We start from the raw sequence: 18,195 nt of genomic DNA, 5'->3' as shown, positions 1-18,195 counted from the left end.
CTCTTGTGTCTGCTCTCACAAAACCCTTGTTAGCTCTGTGAAGCCAATGGCGTTTGCAGTTTATCTGCACTCTTCAGCGTGGACTGCGGCAGCATTACAACCTATTTCACATCCCCATTTCTTCTGTTTGTGTTATAACCGAATGGAAGTCTGCTTTCATTGAGGTTTGCACTGTTAAAAAAACACCCAACAGGACTTTGGATGTTATTTATCGGTTGTCACGAGGACGCATAACGACGGCAATTACGTTTAATGAAGTTAACAATTATATACTTTATCACTTGATCATTTATCAAAGTGGAACTATTTTGATATTGTAGGACAACAGGATATTTGTGGTTTCTTACGTAAAATTACAAATGAAACGATGATTATATAATTAAGATGGAGCTGAGAATACTCTGATATTACAATTCCATGTTTTTACATTTGAATAATGCTGGGGAATTAGGGTCAATAAAGGCAACATCTTTCAGTAGAAGAAGTTTTTAAATGTGCAGAGTTTTTCTAAACTGAGCCCCCTGATCTCAACACACGCCGCTCAGAATTCTGGGTAAAGTAAACTGTAAACATACTTTCAACTGTTACATCTGTTGACGTTGGGGTAAAGAGTGGAAACAGAGACACCTGCTGGCGAGAAGATGACATAACAACAATAAATTAAAGTTTGGTTTGAAGCTAAGATCAGTAATAATCACGAGAATATCCATCCATTTTCTGTACCACTTCGTTCAGTTAAGGGTCGCGAGGAAGCTGCAGCCTATCCCAGCAATCAATAGCCGAGAGGCAGGGTACACCCTGGACAGGTCGCCAGTCCATCCACGGGAATATCCTTTAATTTTTATTTAATACACAAAAAACTTGGAGGTTTCTCAACATATTTCTTGTCTCACATGATATTTGATGCGGTTGTGCTAGCTGACAGGTTAACCTCACTTGTTGCACTCTTAGTCTTTTTTATGGACGCTTGGTTATTTAGAAGATGCTGTTACAGTCCCTAAGTTAAACTCCAGTTTTAGAAGTTTAAGATATATTTTTTTAAATAATGTGACAACTATTTGCCCTATTGACCTGTTACCAATAGGGCAAAAGATTCAGCCAAGCTTCAGCGATAAAAACAATGATTAACAAAAATATTACAACAAAAAAAGGTCCGTATGACAAAATATATAGTGTTGCCCCAATAAAGAAGAGAAACCAGATAAAACAAAATAGCAAAATTGCCTGTCCCACTTAGCCTTTTGTTAAAAATCTAAATAAATAATTTATAAATCATTCTAAAAGTCAATGTTTCTTGGTGTGATGCAACATCTTTCTTTATGTATAATAAATATGTTGGTGCTGTGGCACCGACTTTGCCTCATCCTGCCTGCAATAATAATGCATCCTCAGTTTTTAGGGCCTAGCTATCATAAAACACATGAGCCACAGATGGAAATTCAGTAGCTACTGTCTTTGAATGGGAGATATTTTCTTTCCACAATACTATATTGATCTGCAATCCACCCCTTCTCCTTCAGACATTAAGCCACCCTGAGCCATCATTACACTAGTTTTCATCCCAGTGTGGTTTTTGCCTCTGGTGCAGCTGCAATTCATTATTTTTCCACAGGGTGGCAGTGTTTCCTCATGATTCACAGTAGCTTTGACCTGACCTCTGTGTAAAACAACCGTGTGGGATATGACACTAAACTGCCGAATTAATAACTTTACTGTCCGTTTTGTTTATCAATGTACATTAATTTAAAGTTAAATGTGCATTTTTATATAACATGTTTAATATTTTATTTACCCGACAGTTGCTGCACTTGATCTTGTCCCTACTCAGAACAATGAGTAAATTAAAGATTTTAAGAATAATCATCTCTGTTATTCTACAGCTTAAATCTCTGTCCATCCGCAAGCATTTATGAGTATTTGCTTATTCTTCTGTTCTGGGTGGCACTGGATAACAAGACAATTCAGAAAACACAATTTCAAAGTGCACAAAAATGACAGAAAATTGTGTTAGAAATCCAGAAATTTCACGAAAACAAAGCAAAAGAATGAAAGGGCACCATTACTCTGTTTGAATCAGTGTGTTTTGCATATATTTATTGTATTTGTATATTGTAATTTGTCGAGTTTTCATCCTTGGGTATTTAGATTGTGGGTAAATATTCTGTATTAAAAATTAAAAGAAGTGCAGGACTTAAGGTCTGTGTGCGCCTCTTAGTCTGTAATCAGAATCAGCTGTAGTTGTGCAAATGCTGCTGTCTTTACAGGTGCGGCGCGCGGGACCCGTGGCGCGTCTTTTTCAGCGCCAGTCGAGCGGTTGTGTCGCGCGCTGCAGAGGTCACATTTCAGCCTTGTTACCGGGGCCAAGACAGAGGTTTAAAGACAAAGAGGCGGCAAAGCGTCTCTTATTTATTGTTTTTGCATGTGGAACTGTACGTGTCAAGTCATTTAACATTCACTCTATAGACTGAGGTGGCAGGAGGGTTGGTTGGGAGGGGTGGGGGTGAGGGTAAAATAAAACCTAGATGGATAAGAATATGTTGGCCAGCCAATCAGAAATCCCCTCCCAGACGTTTTGAAGGGATCGTGGGCAGTCTCTCGGGCTTTATGGGCGACTTCATTTTACAACCTCTACATATTCTCACGTCTTCAGCTCCCACGCACTCCAGGAGAGCCCCGCGTCTGGATGACTAAAAGCCAGGTTATCCTGAGTCGTCCTTCTTCCTTCTTCCCTCGCCCATCTTCTTTTTTTCTTTTTTCTTTTTTAATTCTCCATATGAAGTGGTTGTTCCTCGCCCTACCCCCCGCCGCACTTGTTGCGCAGAGACTAGATGCGCCACTGAGTCCTTGGAGAGGCGAGGCAGGGACGGATTGCAACAGGTGCAGAGCATCCCTTTCAGCGAGGCATCGGAAGCAGAGAATTTACGCGTCGTTTACTAAACTGTATATATTTTTTTTTAGATCTGGTGCAAAGACTTTTCATTTTAGGTGATTTATTTGACTCCTAAGGGTTTATTTTTTATTAATTTAGTTATCTGTTTTTTTGTGTTTTTTGGTTGTTTGGTTGTTGTTGTTTCTTTCTCTTTTTTCACCTAAAGCGAGCCTTTAAACTTTGAATGTCAGTTTAAAGATATTTTGGTCGTCTTCAGCCTCTAGCGCGCGCACATAGCACGATGCCGGTCTTGACTAGCCCCGACATTGCCAACAAGTTTAAGGAGAAATGGCTGGCGGTGTTCCCGGAGGATCATGTCACTGGTTGTGACTCTGCCCTCCTGGACGACAGCCTCACCAGCCTCCACTGGCTCCAGAATTTCTCCATTCTCAGCGGGGACCCGGAGCGACCCAACGGCGCCGGACTCGGATGCCCATCCTCCCAGCAGCACCTCTTTCTCAAACGCGTCGGCTTCCCTAGAACTGGGACAGACTCTCCGTCGAGCCCTCCGGCCGGGGACACTGCTGCCACCGGGATGCCTCTGTACCTGGGAATCCCGGTCACCTCTGGCAGCGACTCCACCGCCATTACCCCGCGGTTATCCAGCTGCGCTCACCCCACGCCCAGCTACGCTCAGATCGCAGTTCAAGCGAGCCCTCCGGTGGAAGTGGACTACAAAACCAACCCTAAAGTCAAACCGCCCTATTCTTACGCATCGCTCATCTGCATGGCTATGCAGGCAAGCAAGCAGCCCAAAGTGACTCTGTCCACAATCTATAACTGGATAACAGAGAATTTCTGCTACTACAGACATGCGGAGCCCAGCTGGCAGGTAACCGAGACCAGATAACTCTCCCTATATAATTTATGAGTCTGACAAATGGTGAGGTGAGGGAGGGAAGGGTGAGCAATTGACTCCTGTGTCGCTATCAGCCACTTCATCAGAGAACAACCTTGTTTAAAGATATTTTTAAACCTTTAACCAACTTCTGTCTTATTTTTGCCTTTGATAACCACCGATCGCTATCATCATGTAGGGTTTTTTTTGTATGCTGGAGTGGAGAAAGCACTCCTGTATGTGTATGGAAGTACATGTGTGTTAATGAGGGCTCCTGAGAGAGATGGCAGCTAAGCACAGCTGATCATGTTTGAAATGCACAAAGCTGCCTGTTACTAGAAAGCCTCATTAGATTAATTTGCTTTTATACAAACAACAACAATACCCTGAACACCCACTCTCCTGTCAGCCTGACACAATGACATTTTCTGTATTTGCATGACTGAGCTACATTGGTTTTGATATTAAATTTTTTTCTTTCTTTGTGTTTGCCACAGAACTCCATTCGTCACAACCTGTCTCTCAACAAGTGTTTCAAGAAGGTCCCCAGACAGAAAGACGAGCCAGGCAAGGGAGGCTTCTGGCAGATTGATCCTCAGTACGCGGACATGTTTGTCAATGGCATCTTCAAACGCAGAAGGATGTCTGCTAACCACTACAGCAGCAGCGGTGGCACACAAAGACAGAACAAACTGGTTCAGGGGTATCACAGCACCCAAAATACCTGCCCTTACCAGGGGGTGGGCAACAAACGGAAGCACCTGCCCTCTAAAAGCAACAACAAGATCAGAGCCACAGAGTCTCCTCTGTTAGCCACAGAAGCTAACAAAACAGACATCTTGAAGGGGGACTTTGACCTGGCGTCAGTGTTTGATGACGTTCTCAGTGGAAGCTGTAGCACCTTTGAGGATTTGGACATCAACACGGCTCTAAGCTCCCTGGGCTGTGAGATGGAGGTTTCCATGCAGGGGAGGCAGCACTCAACAGGGTTGGGGAGGTGGTGCGGAGGAGGAGATGTTATGGGTCAAAACCAGGACCTTAACCACCATCAGTCCTATGGCTACGTGGATCTAAGCACCGCTTCCATGGAATGCATGCTCAACATGGGAGAGCTTCACGTGCCTCAGCAGCAGCATCCACAGCAGCGGCAACACCTGCAGCTGGACCAAGATCAGCTGCTCCAGAGTCACCACCACCTGCAGCACTTCGAGGAGCCCCCCACACTGTTCCCAGAGCAGCCAGTTGAGGCTGTACTGCAGCCATGGGAGGAGATTAAAGAAGAGGCACAAGCAATTCCTCTGACTCTGGATCAGGGATTTGGTCTGTATGAAAGCTTCTTCACAGAGATGCAGCCACTGGATAGGATGGAGAACTACATGTGACTTCCGACTCAAAATTATTTACATACAACGATCTGGATGTCTAGTTCCTAATTCCATCTCTGCATTCTCTGAAAGGATAAAACATTTAAGCTTCACTTACCTCTAATTTCCTCCAATCATTCTGCAATTCACACTGCATATTTGTCATTTATTTGTTGTAACATTCACTTTGCAATGCAAACACAATCCTGTGAAATCTGTCTTGCAAACACAGCTAGCAGAGGTGTCTTTAAAAAACACTGACTTTGAACTTTATTAGCACTATTGGGGATTATTTCCTGATGCAGACTTTTTTTCTTCTGTATCGGGAAGCAGTGCAGTGCACGGTGCAGCACTGATACTGAATTGTTCAAATAAATGACAACAGAACAGAGACTTGCATACCAAATTAAGTCTTCATTTGGACTATTTTGCTTTGCAAAATCAGAACTTTTTTTGGTGGAGGATGATGTGAGCTGAAATATATCTGGACTGAAGTGTTGTGAGTTGTTTTTCTGGAGAATAAAACAAGGAAAACTCAACCACCCTCTTTTGGAGTACTCTGAACAGAGCACAGTCAATATGAGACTGAGAGGACTTACAGGATTTTATTGTGCTACATTAGCATGAACTGTTTTTCTACTAACATGCAGCATAATCAGCCATTCATCCCAGTCGTCTGTGTCATGTGATGATGAAAGATGAAGCTGTCAAAGCTAAATGGAGACATAAAAACTTAAGATTCATAGTAAGATATTAGAAATCAGTCACTTATGACATCGTTATATAGTCTATTTAATATATATTCAATAAAGTATATGGCATGATGCACTGCAAGACTATTTGCTTTTTGTCTACATTTATGTATCGCAAAGCAAACAGAGGAGCAGACAAATAAAAAAGTAATGAAACTGAACATTATGCACTTTGATAGACAGTTTTAGAAAAGCTAGACAGAAAAACAGAAAAAAAGCTTTTTACCAGGATGATTTGTTTTGATTTTGGTGTTAAATTTAAGTTTTTAAATGTTTACTAACCATGATGGAAATGAAGCACATTATGCTGTAATTGTTTGTTCTGGGTTTTTTAAGAGCGCTGAAGTAAAACTGCAATAAATCCAATCGGCAAGCGCTTTCAGTCTTTCTTTTTAAAGTAGACACAAAAGTGGGTTTTTGTCAATATTATTGGGCCAATTTTGCTGATAAGGAATATGCAGTTTGTTAGTGTTTCTGGTTTTTGTGTTGATTAATAAGAGGAGTGTTGGATTTTCTTTGTTTCTTACTGATGACTTCTATGTATATCTCCTTTTTTAAGCTGTACTGTTTGTTTTGGCAAATTTGATCATAAATTTGGGAGCAAGGGGTTTAGGGAGGCACATGATTCTAACTTTTATAGGCCAGACTTTGTCATTGTGTCATATTGATTATTGTTGGATGCCTCTTAAATATTGCATATGTTGATTTGTACTTTTTTAAAATCTGTTTGGAAATGCAATCATGCCTTAATGCAATAAATGGTGTCAATTAAAGAAAGAGTTAAAAAAAAACATAGTTCAGTGATCAGGTTCATTGTTTGACTTAGATATGTGTGTTTGTGCATGTGTGAGTGTGTGTGTAAAATGAAGAGATAAACGTCTATCAGGGTTTATCATTAATCAGCACAGACAGGCCTGGACTTGCCTGGTATGTGAAACATACAGGGGGTTGACGGTAGTAAAATCATACACTAAATTGCAGATACATACTACTATGGATCATTCCAACTCTAGGTTGATTTTCTTTTTTTTCTCTCTCAAATAAAAGCACATTAAAAAATGGCCGTAATGTACTGCATCTTGATATTTTGACATCAACACTGTTGACTAAGTATTTAGTTAAGTACCTTTAAGTAAAGCATTTAAGTTAAAATGGTGTTGTTAGCTAAATACAAACACTTGTTAGCTTGTTTACAACGTGTTATTACCTAAATGTTTGCAACACTGTTAGCAGCAGAATACTTTCAGGTAAAGCATTTAAGTATTTTTGCATTTATGCTAACTGAGGCTGCGCTAATGACCAATATTAATTGGTGTTAGAAAAATGCTAACTGTCCTGTTGCTAACATAGCCTACTCACAATGATACAGACATAGTCAGGCTTTTAAAACATCTAAATGTATATAGTTTTTAATGTATTAATGTTTTTTAATGTATATAACACATATGGTTCATTAGCTAAAACACTTTTAGTTAGGGCTGAATGTCCAAGTGTGTCAGACCACACATAAAGACGAAAAAATCAACAATAGAGCAAATGTCTGGAAAATTCATGGTGAGGAAGCATTCATACTGCTTCCTTTGCTTTTCTGCTTGCCTAGTATATATGCTGCCTTTCACTCTTTCACTGGTATTGCTCTTTTTCTAGCATGGTGGTGCATTAAGATGTGCTTTCGATTTGTTTTGTCCTGTTCTATGTTGCTTGTGCATAGCCACATGAGAAATAAACCATTATCTAAACCTACATAAGAATACATGTACTGAAGTATAGATATGTAAAATAATTCATAAGAAACGTGGGCCAAGTTCTCCAGGGGTATGCTAAACAAAGTATAGTAATTATGTAGCCTGTTATGTATATTAACTCACTCTGTGAGTATAATATGAGATATATATTGAGTATTTATAAAGACTGAAATTAAGATGATGATCTCAGACAGTGAAAACCTCCTGTTATGCAGTCACATGTACTATTAGCATCTGTTTAAAGGTCGCACATCTTCCTTCTAAGGACATGCCATCAATGCATCTACCCACTCACATTCCTATAAATAAGACATGTCTGGTAGCTATTAGAAAATACCCTCAAAACTGACCACTGCTTCACCTCAGCCTTTCCAGGATGCTTGTATGCCCTGTATAAAAATGTGCTTTTCCACCTCAAATCTCTTTTTAATTGAAATTGTTGGGGTAAAAAGCAGCAAAGCGCAGCTTATCCCCATCCCTCTGGTTTGCGGCTTCCAGTGGCGACAGGTCATGTGTGGAGGTCTCCAGGAATGGGCGGAATAACTCAGAGTCCTTTAAACAACAGGGGCTATAACCAGATTTGAGGCTAAGGAGTGTGACCACCCTGCATCCAGAAATATCACTTCAGTTGATTAAGATGAAGTGATTTTATACATTGTGGACACTGAAGGAAGTTGTAGTGTCAGTGTTACTGTTAGGTGTAAGTGTAAAGCAGCATCAACTGCACTCACACTTGTGTGTGTGTGTGTGTGTATGGATGTTCACATTTGTCTGGGACCCTGTGCACACATGTTTGTGGATGGTTACAATATACACCCGTCATGTTTGTGTTGGTCCACAGGTTTCTTTGTCTGCACTCACGCTGATGTGTGCTGCTTACTGAGAGTGTGTGTACATGGCTGTGATCGGAGCCCCGTGGCGGGCCAGATAACGCTATCTCTGTGGAGCCAGAGCCCTGTGGTTCTATTCAAAAAGGTGGATGAGAGACTGGGGCTGCCCAGCATGCGGACCTGCTGAAAGAAGGAGGAACAAGCCCTGCTGTCACTGTAGGCTAACCAGGCTTATAATGCTTTATAACCTCCTGTTTGGTGCCCCTCTGGGAAGCTCTGCATCACTCTGAGCATGCCTGTGTTGTGTTTGTGGGTCACACATAGGGAGGTGGAGGCAGGAGCAGAGACAAGATGAGGATGTAGTTAGTGTTTTATTACCATCATGGCACCCTCTGGACTGCTTCTGATTAGAGTCAGGCATACAGAGGGTCAACCAGCTTTGCAAAAGAAGCTATCCCCCTGTGTGACACAGGCAGTGGGTTCAGCTCCACATTTATTGGGTAAGGCAAATAAGCTATTCTTTGTATGATAAAGGAGATAGAAGACACATGAAGGGGCCCCTCACAAATTAGATCCTTCACTGTGGCAAAAAAAGCAAAAAGTGGCAGCAGGAAAGTGCCCTAAGCCTGCTTTATAGCCCCTGAGAAACCCCAGCCCATGAATGATTACATGCACAGATAAGGGTTAGTTCACACTGATAAATGAAATGTCCACATCAGTGCTTTAGAGCAAGGCCTGACACATATATCAGAGTGGACATTTAGTAGGAGTCTCCCATTGCTAAACTGAACCAGCAGGAAATTGTCATCCATCTCTAGTTTCCAGACTCTCATCACATATTGATGAAGGAGAAAAGACTGGGATGATATTCAGTGGTCTGACAATCCATTAATGCCTCTCTGGACTGGCTCGACACAAGAGGAGGTGCTTAGACAGGAAGTGCACCTAAACAGGCTTTCCGAAAGGCTGCTGATTATGTATGAAATGCAAATGGAGGTTCCATTTAGACTGCCTGCTCCATTTTGAAAGGAACAGTGGTTAGTTAATTAGAATAAAAGGTGTGAGGTGTACAAAGATGAGGGTGTTTTATTTTATTTAATTTTATTTCAAGGTTTCACATATTCGCATATTAGATCAGTCCACATCATACTTATGTGCATTAAGAAAAGGTTCATCACTTCAAAAATGAATTTTAAGCTATTTCCTTCAAGAATTGCTTTTTTGTGACTATATTTTCCTGCAAATGTTAAGGACTCTATCTGCAATCTCTATGAACCCACGCAAAAGACCCTTTAGATTGGATTTTTAGTTTTGATGTGCAAATTTTATCTATTTGAGGTATGTGCAACCAAATTAAGATGTGCAAATGAGGGCTAATGCAATTGCAACTTGCAAATGATGATTATAAACATGTCTAGAGTCTCCTGGAGGCAAGGGAGGCTCTTTTCATTCATCGTAGGGTATCCCAGGGATTATACATAAAATTAATTATGTAGTCCTTAGTTTAAGTCTTGCCCCAGCTGTCTTGCTACAGTATCCCAGAAAGGACAAACAGTATGTAGTGATGTTTACAGCTACGTGAATTTGGGGTTTCGGTTAGTTATATGCAATTCATGTTCAGTTAGTTACAGACTATAATTTTTTGTGCTACATGACACCGCATCCTATACTGGACCTTGAAGATGGACTACAGCAAGCTGTCCATGTTTCAAGTAAAAAAATTTAATTCCTTTTAAAAAAATCACAAACATCACATTGTCTGGGATAAACAGGAGCAATATTACAATACTGAGCAACACATAAAGGTTTTAGTGGAGTTTATAAAGTCATCCAGTATTTTTCAAGGAAAGCTTAGTGTGAATCCACAAGACAATGCCAGATCTCTTTCTGATTGAAGTTTGACAATATGGCTTCTTAGTCGAATAAAAATCTGTATGCTAAACTAAGATAAGATAAATAAGGTGAGTCAGGAAAATAATTTAGATTTAAAAGTACAAATAAAAAAAGAAAAAACTAGTCCTGCGTTATTATTTCTCATGCATCAACAACATTCAACATTTCCAAAAGATTATCTCTACCCGGCATTAGTCAGGCAGCCATGTTTAGTTTCAGTTATATTAGTAATTATGTTCATTTATATTCTACCAAAAATATGTTTCTTTTTACTGTTTTCATTATGGTCTTTGTTAAGCTGTTGCTTTTAAATGTTCAGAAAAGGAGGTGTTCTTGTTACCAATTTAGAAAAAATGTGAATGATATAAATTTAGTATTAAATTACATTTCACAGGAAGTATATTCACTTCTTTTGTAAAGATTAATGTCTGTAATCCAATTTAAGAACAACTGATCGTATCTGTTTGCCTGGCGTCCAAAGCAGACAGGGACAGGCTTGTGGCAGTGGGTGTCTGTATCTACGATGGAAAAATTGGTGTAAATGAAGCAATAAACATTGCATTGGAATCTTTGCAAGAAAGCAGATTTACTTCCAAAGATCTTTCTGAGGCCATGGGTAGTCATTTTGAATGTTTTGTACATATGAAATAAATGTTATGATTTGTTAATAAGCAGCTTACAGTTTAGAAAGGGTGGTCAGCAGATGTTTGTCAGAACATGCTGAGCTGCTTCCCCCTTTAAAAAAAACCTATCCTGACAAGCCTAGAGCCATGCTGCTTGTTGACACCTCTCCTTTGTCCTCTTCACCCTCCAATCAGTCGAGGTAGATGGCCGCCCTTCCTGGTTCTGCTGGAGGTTTTTCATCCTGTTAAAAAGGAGTTTTTCCTTTCTGTCATGTGCATACTCGGGATGGAGAATTAAAAGAGTAAATTAAATTAAATCTCATGTCTTCCTTGGCTAGGCAACTTTTTCTTTTCTTTTTAAAAAATGAATTGATATTATATGAAAACAATTATTATGAATTGAAATAATGTGGAATATATGATCAAAAAGATTTCATTGGAATATAATTGGATTATAGTGAATTGAATTAAACTAGTAAGTAATTGGATTAGACTGTATCTTAAAAAGCGTCTTCAGATTACTTTGTCACAAATTGGCGCTATCTAAATGAAGCTGAGTTCAATTGACTCTAAGCTTAATTTTTAATGTACATGAGTGGCACAAATTTTCTTATGTAGCTCTAAAAAAACAAAGCAAAAATAAAAAACTTTATAACAAATCTCTTTGTGTCCACATATAGATCTCTTGGCTTGCGTCTGTGCACCTTGGCATCCAGGACTTGGTCAGTAAAAGACATTCTTGCTCCGTGGCTTTGGTCTCTCTGGTCGCAGCGAGAGGGTAATTGTCTCCCAGGCAGACAGGAGGAGGGTGCACAGCTGCCACACACACTTCCAAAAGCGCTCACACACACTCAGCATAAATACTTAGGCCAGTCACGGATTACTCAGGCGCACAGTTACAACTGCATGAACCCCTCACGTGGTCTAAAACTCATGCCCACACAGTGGGCTTGGAGAGAGGGCAGCGTGTCAGGAGAGTGAGCACAGACAAGAGTGTGGAAAATGAGCCAGAGGCAGAGCTGGAGCCGCGCCACTCGCACAGCGTTGATGTTCACGCCAAGCAGAGCAGAGCAGAAAACAAGTCTGGACCGACCTCATCAATGTGGCCAGCTAATCTGCCTCATTTTAAATCACAGAACTTGTAAGAGTTCTGTGGCACCCTGTCAAGGAGGACAATTTCCTGTCTTATACATCCCTCCATCCCTATCAAATCAATTTAATATGGTTAGATGAGCTGTTTTACCACAAACTGCATATATTTTATAAATGAATCAATCAGTCAGCCGACATTTAAACCTTAAATTCAGTGAAAAGTCTTTCAGAAATTCTGCAACATTTTACTTTTCCCTTAAGGGCCAATCAGGTGGAAACGAAGGTTAAGGAGACACAGTAAAAAAAAAAAAAAAAAAAAGAAAGAAATTTGCTCATTTACTTATCTGCTCTGTCTGAGAGCATTCATGCTGGTGTGAAGGTGTGTGTGTGTGTGTGTGTGTGCTTCCACCCCCATCCAGGGTCTCTTAAAGCCACTACAATACCTCCACCACCTTCTCCTCCAGACACACATGCAGCTCCTCCATTCGTCACCATATATCTGTGTGCTGGTAAGGGCCCTTATTTGATTAGCTGCTTTGCTTTGTGAAGCTGAACAGCATTTGGCTCACTGAGGGAACTGTAGAGACACATACAGAGAGTTCTCAGACAAATACACACAGAGGATACATGTGCATAAGTCCATTTAGAATCCACATTATCCCAACCTTGTCTACTTCCTTTGTGTAGCAGATTTTATAACAGAAACCTGCCAAGATCCAGAAGCAGCTGCATCATGTGAATACAGGAGCAAATTAAGTTATTTTAATATGTAAACAGACATGTGAGGGTCAAATCTACAGCTGTAAACGGTGACTCACCTGGTTCTTTTTTTTTTTTTTACCCATAATGACCTCATCCAGGTCTCCTCAATAAATGACCTCTGATTACATAAGGATGACTGCGGAGTGACACCCTATCCACCTGGTCTTGGCTCCACCAACCATTAGTCCTTCAATAATGGATGTGGGGCCAGGGTTGGTGATGGAACACATCTCTGAGAGGTGGGTGAGAAAAAGATACAACTAAGCTTTTCTATGTGTTGATGTCAGGTTACCTTTCTGTTCATTCATTAAGACAGAAAAGATCCCAGTCTGGTTAAGATTTGTGACATCCATTCAAACATTTAGAGGGAACTCTCTATGAACATATATCTGCATCTAAATCTGGCAGCAGAGGCTTCTGGGTTTTTCTTCTTGCAGGCTTTCCTTCCATCCAGATTTAACACAACATGGTTATTCTAAATGTCCTCCTGAGAATCTTACAAGAATCTAGCTGTCTTGTAAGGTAAGGGAGATCCAATCTGCTAATAATGATCATGTGATGTGATTTCTTTTCCCAGAGAGTGAGTGAGCTAAACATTCTTAATGAACATGACATGATGAATTAAAGGAAAATTAATTGTTAAACTTTTTTTAAATTTAAAACATTTTTTTTTTATTTTGATGATCATCCCACCTGCAGTGGCAAGCATTTCTCCTTTCCGCTCCTCTTGCTCTCCCATCGACCTCCTTACCACCCACACCCCTCCTCCACCTGCCCTAAACCACCGGGGGTTAATTAAAACTGATTGGGTCTTTGGAGACCACACCTGCCTCTGACAGGTAAGGTATCGGGCTCATATGAGCAGATTGTATTTGTGCATGTGTGTGACTGTGTGTGGCTATGTGCTTAGCAGATCAGTCCATTAGAACATTGTGTGCTCTGGTGCTCGTCCCAGTGGAGCATCACAATGGTTCTCAGTATATGTGTGTGTGTGTATGTGTGTGTGTGTGTGTGTGTGTGTGCGTGTGTGTGTGTTGGTTGGTTTATGCCTATGCATTTGAGTTTGGCCTTCAATATTTAACACTGCATTTGCATTTTGAGTTAATGCATTTCATTTGTGTGTGCCCTGTCTTTTCAGAGCCACTTAAGGACCTCATGCTTGATGGCTGATTAGACTCTGCTCACTGGAACCAATCGCTGCTTTGCTTCAACATCACACCTGTCTGTCTCGAATAGACTCAAAGAGGGGGACAAATCCTCACTTTAAACCTCATATCATCATCTTTGCGTTCGCAGTGATTACAAACACGTCAAGTGTCATCAGTTCAAGTATCATTCCAGTTTACATAAACGCTGGTAGAGCAAAAGTCTGCACATCCGTGTGAACTGTCGAATGCATGAATGAAGCAGTGAGAAGGGCTGTCATTTTGTGTGTGCGTGCATGCATGTATGTGTGTATATTTGCTGACAAGTGAGGTGTTTGTATGGAGAGGCGAGAACTAGTGTTGTATAACAGAGGCTGGCAAGGGAGAGGTGCAACACACACACACACACTGAGCTCCCACTGCTAAGCTGGCAAGTAGAACAGTCAAATTAGCCACTGGAGAACAAAGCCATCCAGGACCTCTGCAGGGAAAAGGTAAAGGAGAAAAAAAAAAAGAAAACAGAGCAAGATATGGGGCAAGTGAGATGGAGGGAGAGGTGAAATCAAAACAGCCCAGACATGACAGCGAAGGAGAAGATGAGAGACAGCACTGTGAGATGAAGACCCAACTCTAAGTGGTAAATAAGAAGGAAACAATAAGAACAGAGAACATGACAGAGGAAGGGAACAGAGACAACCTCAGCAAGTTGGACCCCATTTTGTCTTCAGGACTGCTCAGGAGAAACACTAGTTTTAAACCTGTCCCGCCTGAGTCAAATGAAGCTGTCTCTCTGTGGTTTAAAATGCAGGCAATTTAATCTAAATCCTCATCGTCGTGTTATTTAACCAAAATTTAACTGAAGACTTTACTGCCTGCTGTTAAAAAAAAATGGAGCAATTCATGCAGTTACTGTTCTGGTCTCTTAGCTGTTATTAAGTCTGAGGGCTTTAGTTGATCCCCTCTGACACCTCCAGTAGTGCAACTGGTCAGTCTAAGGTACTTATACAACAATAAACTGCAGAGCAATGTGGAAGTTGTGAGTTCAAGCTTCACCTGGGGTATGTCTTTAGATATCTGTGAATGTAGGGTTGCGCTGAAGACACCACAAGTAAGGTTTAAAGGTGAAACAACTTGATCAGAGCTTCCACTGGTCACTTTGCTAGTACTGGGTTTGAGCTTCTTTTGCCTTCAGAACTGCCTCAATTCTTCATGCCATAGATTCAATAAGGTGTTAGGAACCTTCCTCAGAGATTTTGCTCCATATTGACTTGATAGCATTATACAGCTGCTGCAGATATGTCAGATGCACCTCTATGAAGCAATGTCCCACAAATAGATGGTACACTGTAGTCATAAAGTGATGGACATGGTCAGCAACAACACTCAGATAGGCTGTGGAGTTTAAACCATGCTCATTTGGTACAAGCGGCCCCAAGGGTGCTGAGAAAATATCCCCCACACCATTACACTACCATCACCACCAGCCTGAACTGTTGATAGAAGGTAGGATGGATCAATAGTTTCATGTTGTTTCTACCTAATTCTTACCCTACCATCTGAATATTGGAGCTGAAATGGAGACTCGTCAGACCAGGCAACATCTTTCCATTTTCCATTGTCCAGTTTTGGTGAGTCTGTGTGAATTGTAGCCTCAGTTTACTTCTCTTAGCTGACAGGAGAGGCATCTGGTGTTTGCTTGAGGTGAAGCTTTGTGTGGTCTAATCTCTTCTCTCAGATGACATTTCATATGGCTCTATGTTACATCTCAGGTTTTACCCCCTGCTGTAGGAAATATTAGATCAATTTACATAGTTACGGTTCTGGGCTCTGTGTCTTTGCTTTGTAGAATTTGAAGACTTTAGTTGACATCTGAAACATCAGCTCCAGTGGCGCAATCGGTCAGCGCGTGGTACTTATAAGACAGCTACCTGCAAAGCAATGCCGAGGTTGTGAGTTCAAGCCTCACCTGGAGCATGTCTTTAGATCCAATGAGGGTTGCAATCAAGTAGATTTTCTATGTATTTCTGCTTCAACACACCTGAATGAAATCAAGTGGATCTAACAGTCAATCAGGTTCTGTATAGGTATTTGACCAAATTGAATAGCCCTACTTTAAATGATTGGGTGTGAAGTAAGGGGTCCAAAGTGTGCAAATAAAATACTACACAACTGAAGCAGTAAGCGACAACGTAGGTCGGATCCATGCTTTCATGGTGTTTACACCTAATTCTGACCCAACCATCTGAAGGTTGCAGTTGTGGATTGGTAGCCTAGTGGTGACACAGGTAGGCTTTGGGCTGGAGAAGCTGGGATCAAGTCTCTGTGCTAGAAATAGAGATGAACCACTATGGGCACCTGAGCAAGTCTATAAACCCCTCAACTGCTCCCCTAGGTGCTAGAACAATCACAGCCTGCTGTAATTATGGCTATGATGGGTTAAAAGCAGAAGACTGTTTTTAGTGTGTTTCGTAAAATAAAGATTTTTTCTTCTGAAATGAAGAATCATCAGACCAGACACCATTTTTCTGTCTTCTATTGTCCAGTTTTGGTGAGTCTATGTGAACTATAGCCTCATTTTCCTGTTCTTGACTGACAGGAGAGGCATCTGATGTGGTCTTCTGTTGCTGAAGCCCATGTAGGTTTTATGTTTTGTGTGCTCACAGACAGCATTGTGCATACTTGGGTTGTAACCAGTTGTTATTTGAGTTTGTGTTGCCTTTCTATCATCTCCAACCAGGCAACTGCTGCTCACTGGATACTGCCTCTTTTTCAGACCATTCTCTGTAAACCCTAGAGATGGTTGTGTGTGAAAATCCCAGTAAATCAGCAGTTTCTGAAATACACAGACCAGCCAGTCAAAATCCGTATTTATCGTCTTGGGTTAAGCATTTTTCCAGCATCTTTTTTTTTCTTAACTTTATACCATTATCATTTTAAAAGCACACAAGGGTCATCTTTCATAGACTGGATAAAACTATTATATTACAACCCAAATGCATGCGTGAAGACAAATGATCAAACTTCTCCAAGCTTCTGTTTGCAGAGAGGCACCAGGCATGGCTGCCGCTTTCTCCATCACCCTTTGCTATTTTTATTGAACCCCTAGCTGCTGCCATAAGACAAAATAAAGAGATTAAATAAATCCATGCCAAAAATGTAGAACATAAGATAAGTCTTTATGCTGATGATGTATTACTTTTCCTCCAGAACTCACCGACATCTCTCGCCCAGACATCTGACTACCCATTAACTGTGACCTACAAAACACACCCAATACTACAATACAGTCTGGAAACATTAGATATTTAGGCATAAACATTTCCCCCATGTTATCAGAACTAACAAAGCTAAATTACATCCAGCTACTTAAAGCAATGGAGGATGATCTCTCACGGTGGAGACACTTACCCAAATCACTCATGGGGAGGGTTGCCACAGTTAAAATGATGGTTTTATCTAAAGTAAACTACCTGTTTTCAATGATACCCACGAAACCATCCTCCAGCTGGTTTAAGTCACTGGACTCACATATATCTATCACGTATCAGTCCGAAAACTTTACAACAGACTAAAGATAGAGGTGGATTGGAGCTACCCAACTTTAATAACTTTTTCTTAGCTAACAAGCTGCAGTATATCTCCAAATGGCTTAAACCTAGTGGTCTGGATGAACCATGGTTAGATGTAGAGCAAGCATTGTGGGAGGATCTGGTTGTGTTTTCAAAGCATCAATATCAGTTCCTCTTTAGTGGCTTGGTGGGAATTTCTAAAAATAACCAAATCCTCACTTTTTCCATTTAAGTTTACACCCCTCTGGAACAACCCTGACATCCTGCAAAACAAAAAACTTGTCAATTTCACTCAATGGAAAAATAAAGGAATTAACCAGTTAGAACATATAATAGAAAATGGAAACTTCTTCTCATTTAATATTCTCACTTCACAATATGGAATCAGTAGCAAAAAGTTTTTAGAATATCACCAGATTAAATCAATTATATGTAAAAAAAAAATATACCATTAATCAATTAAACTTACAGCTACCTAGCAGAATTCATGAATCTCAATGCCCCAAAGCTATTATCAAAAACATATAGACTATTATTCAAACTAGAAGACTCAATCTGTCTTCCAACTTCAAAGTGGGATGCTGACTTATCCAGTAACTTTAATAAAGATGAATGGTCATAAATATGTTTAAACACCTTTAAAATGACTAAGA

At 40.5% G+C, this 18,195-nt stretch overlaps 1 protein-coding gene and 1 non-coding gene across 3 annotated transcripts; both read left to right on the top strand.

Annotated features, from left to right (window-relative positions):
* The first annotated feature begins 3,019 nt into the window (after nt 1-3,019).
* On the top strand, nt 3,020-6,651 carry foxj1b (forkhead box J1b). Of its 2 annotated transcripts, none has more exons than XM_041973092.1 (2): nt 3,020-3,620; nt 4,265-6,651. In XM_041973092.1, the coding sequence occupies exons 1-2, from the start codon at nt 3,171-3,173 to the stop codon at nt 5,147-5,149; spliced, it is 1,335 nt and encodes a 444-aa protein (XP_041829026.1). In that variant the 5' UTR covers nt 3,020-3,170; the 3' UTR covers nt 5,150-6,651. The 2 variants fall into 2 exon arrangements, with proteins under 2 accessions (XP_041829026.1, XP_041829025.1); XM_041973091.1 differs by having other exon boundaries at nt 3,020-3,761.
* A 9,202-nt stretch (nt 6,652-15,853) lies between these two features.
* Nucleotides 15,854-15,947, top strand: trnai-uau. Its single transcript has 2 exons — nt 15,854-15,891; nt 15,912-15,947. It is a non-coding gene; the product is annotated as a tRNA-Ile (tRNA).
* The last annotated feature ends 2,248 nt before the right edge of the window (nt 15,948-18,195 follow it).

The sequence above is a fragment of the Melanotaenia boesemani genome, chromosome 21 (assembly GCF_017639745.1).
Source record: "Melanotaenia boesemani isolate fMelBoe1 chromosome 21, fMelBoe1.pri, whole genome shotgun sequence".
Lineage (NCBI taxonomy): Eukaryota > Metazoa > Chordata > Actinopteri > Atheriniformes > Melanotaeniidae > Melanotaenia > Melanotaenia boesemani.
This window is presented reverse-complemented; position numbering and strand designations above follow the sequence as displayed.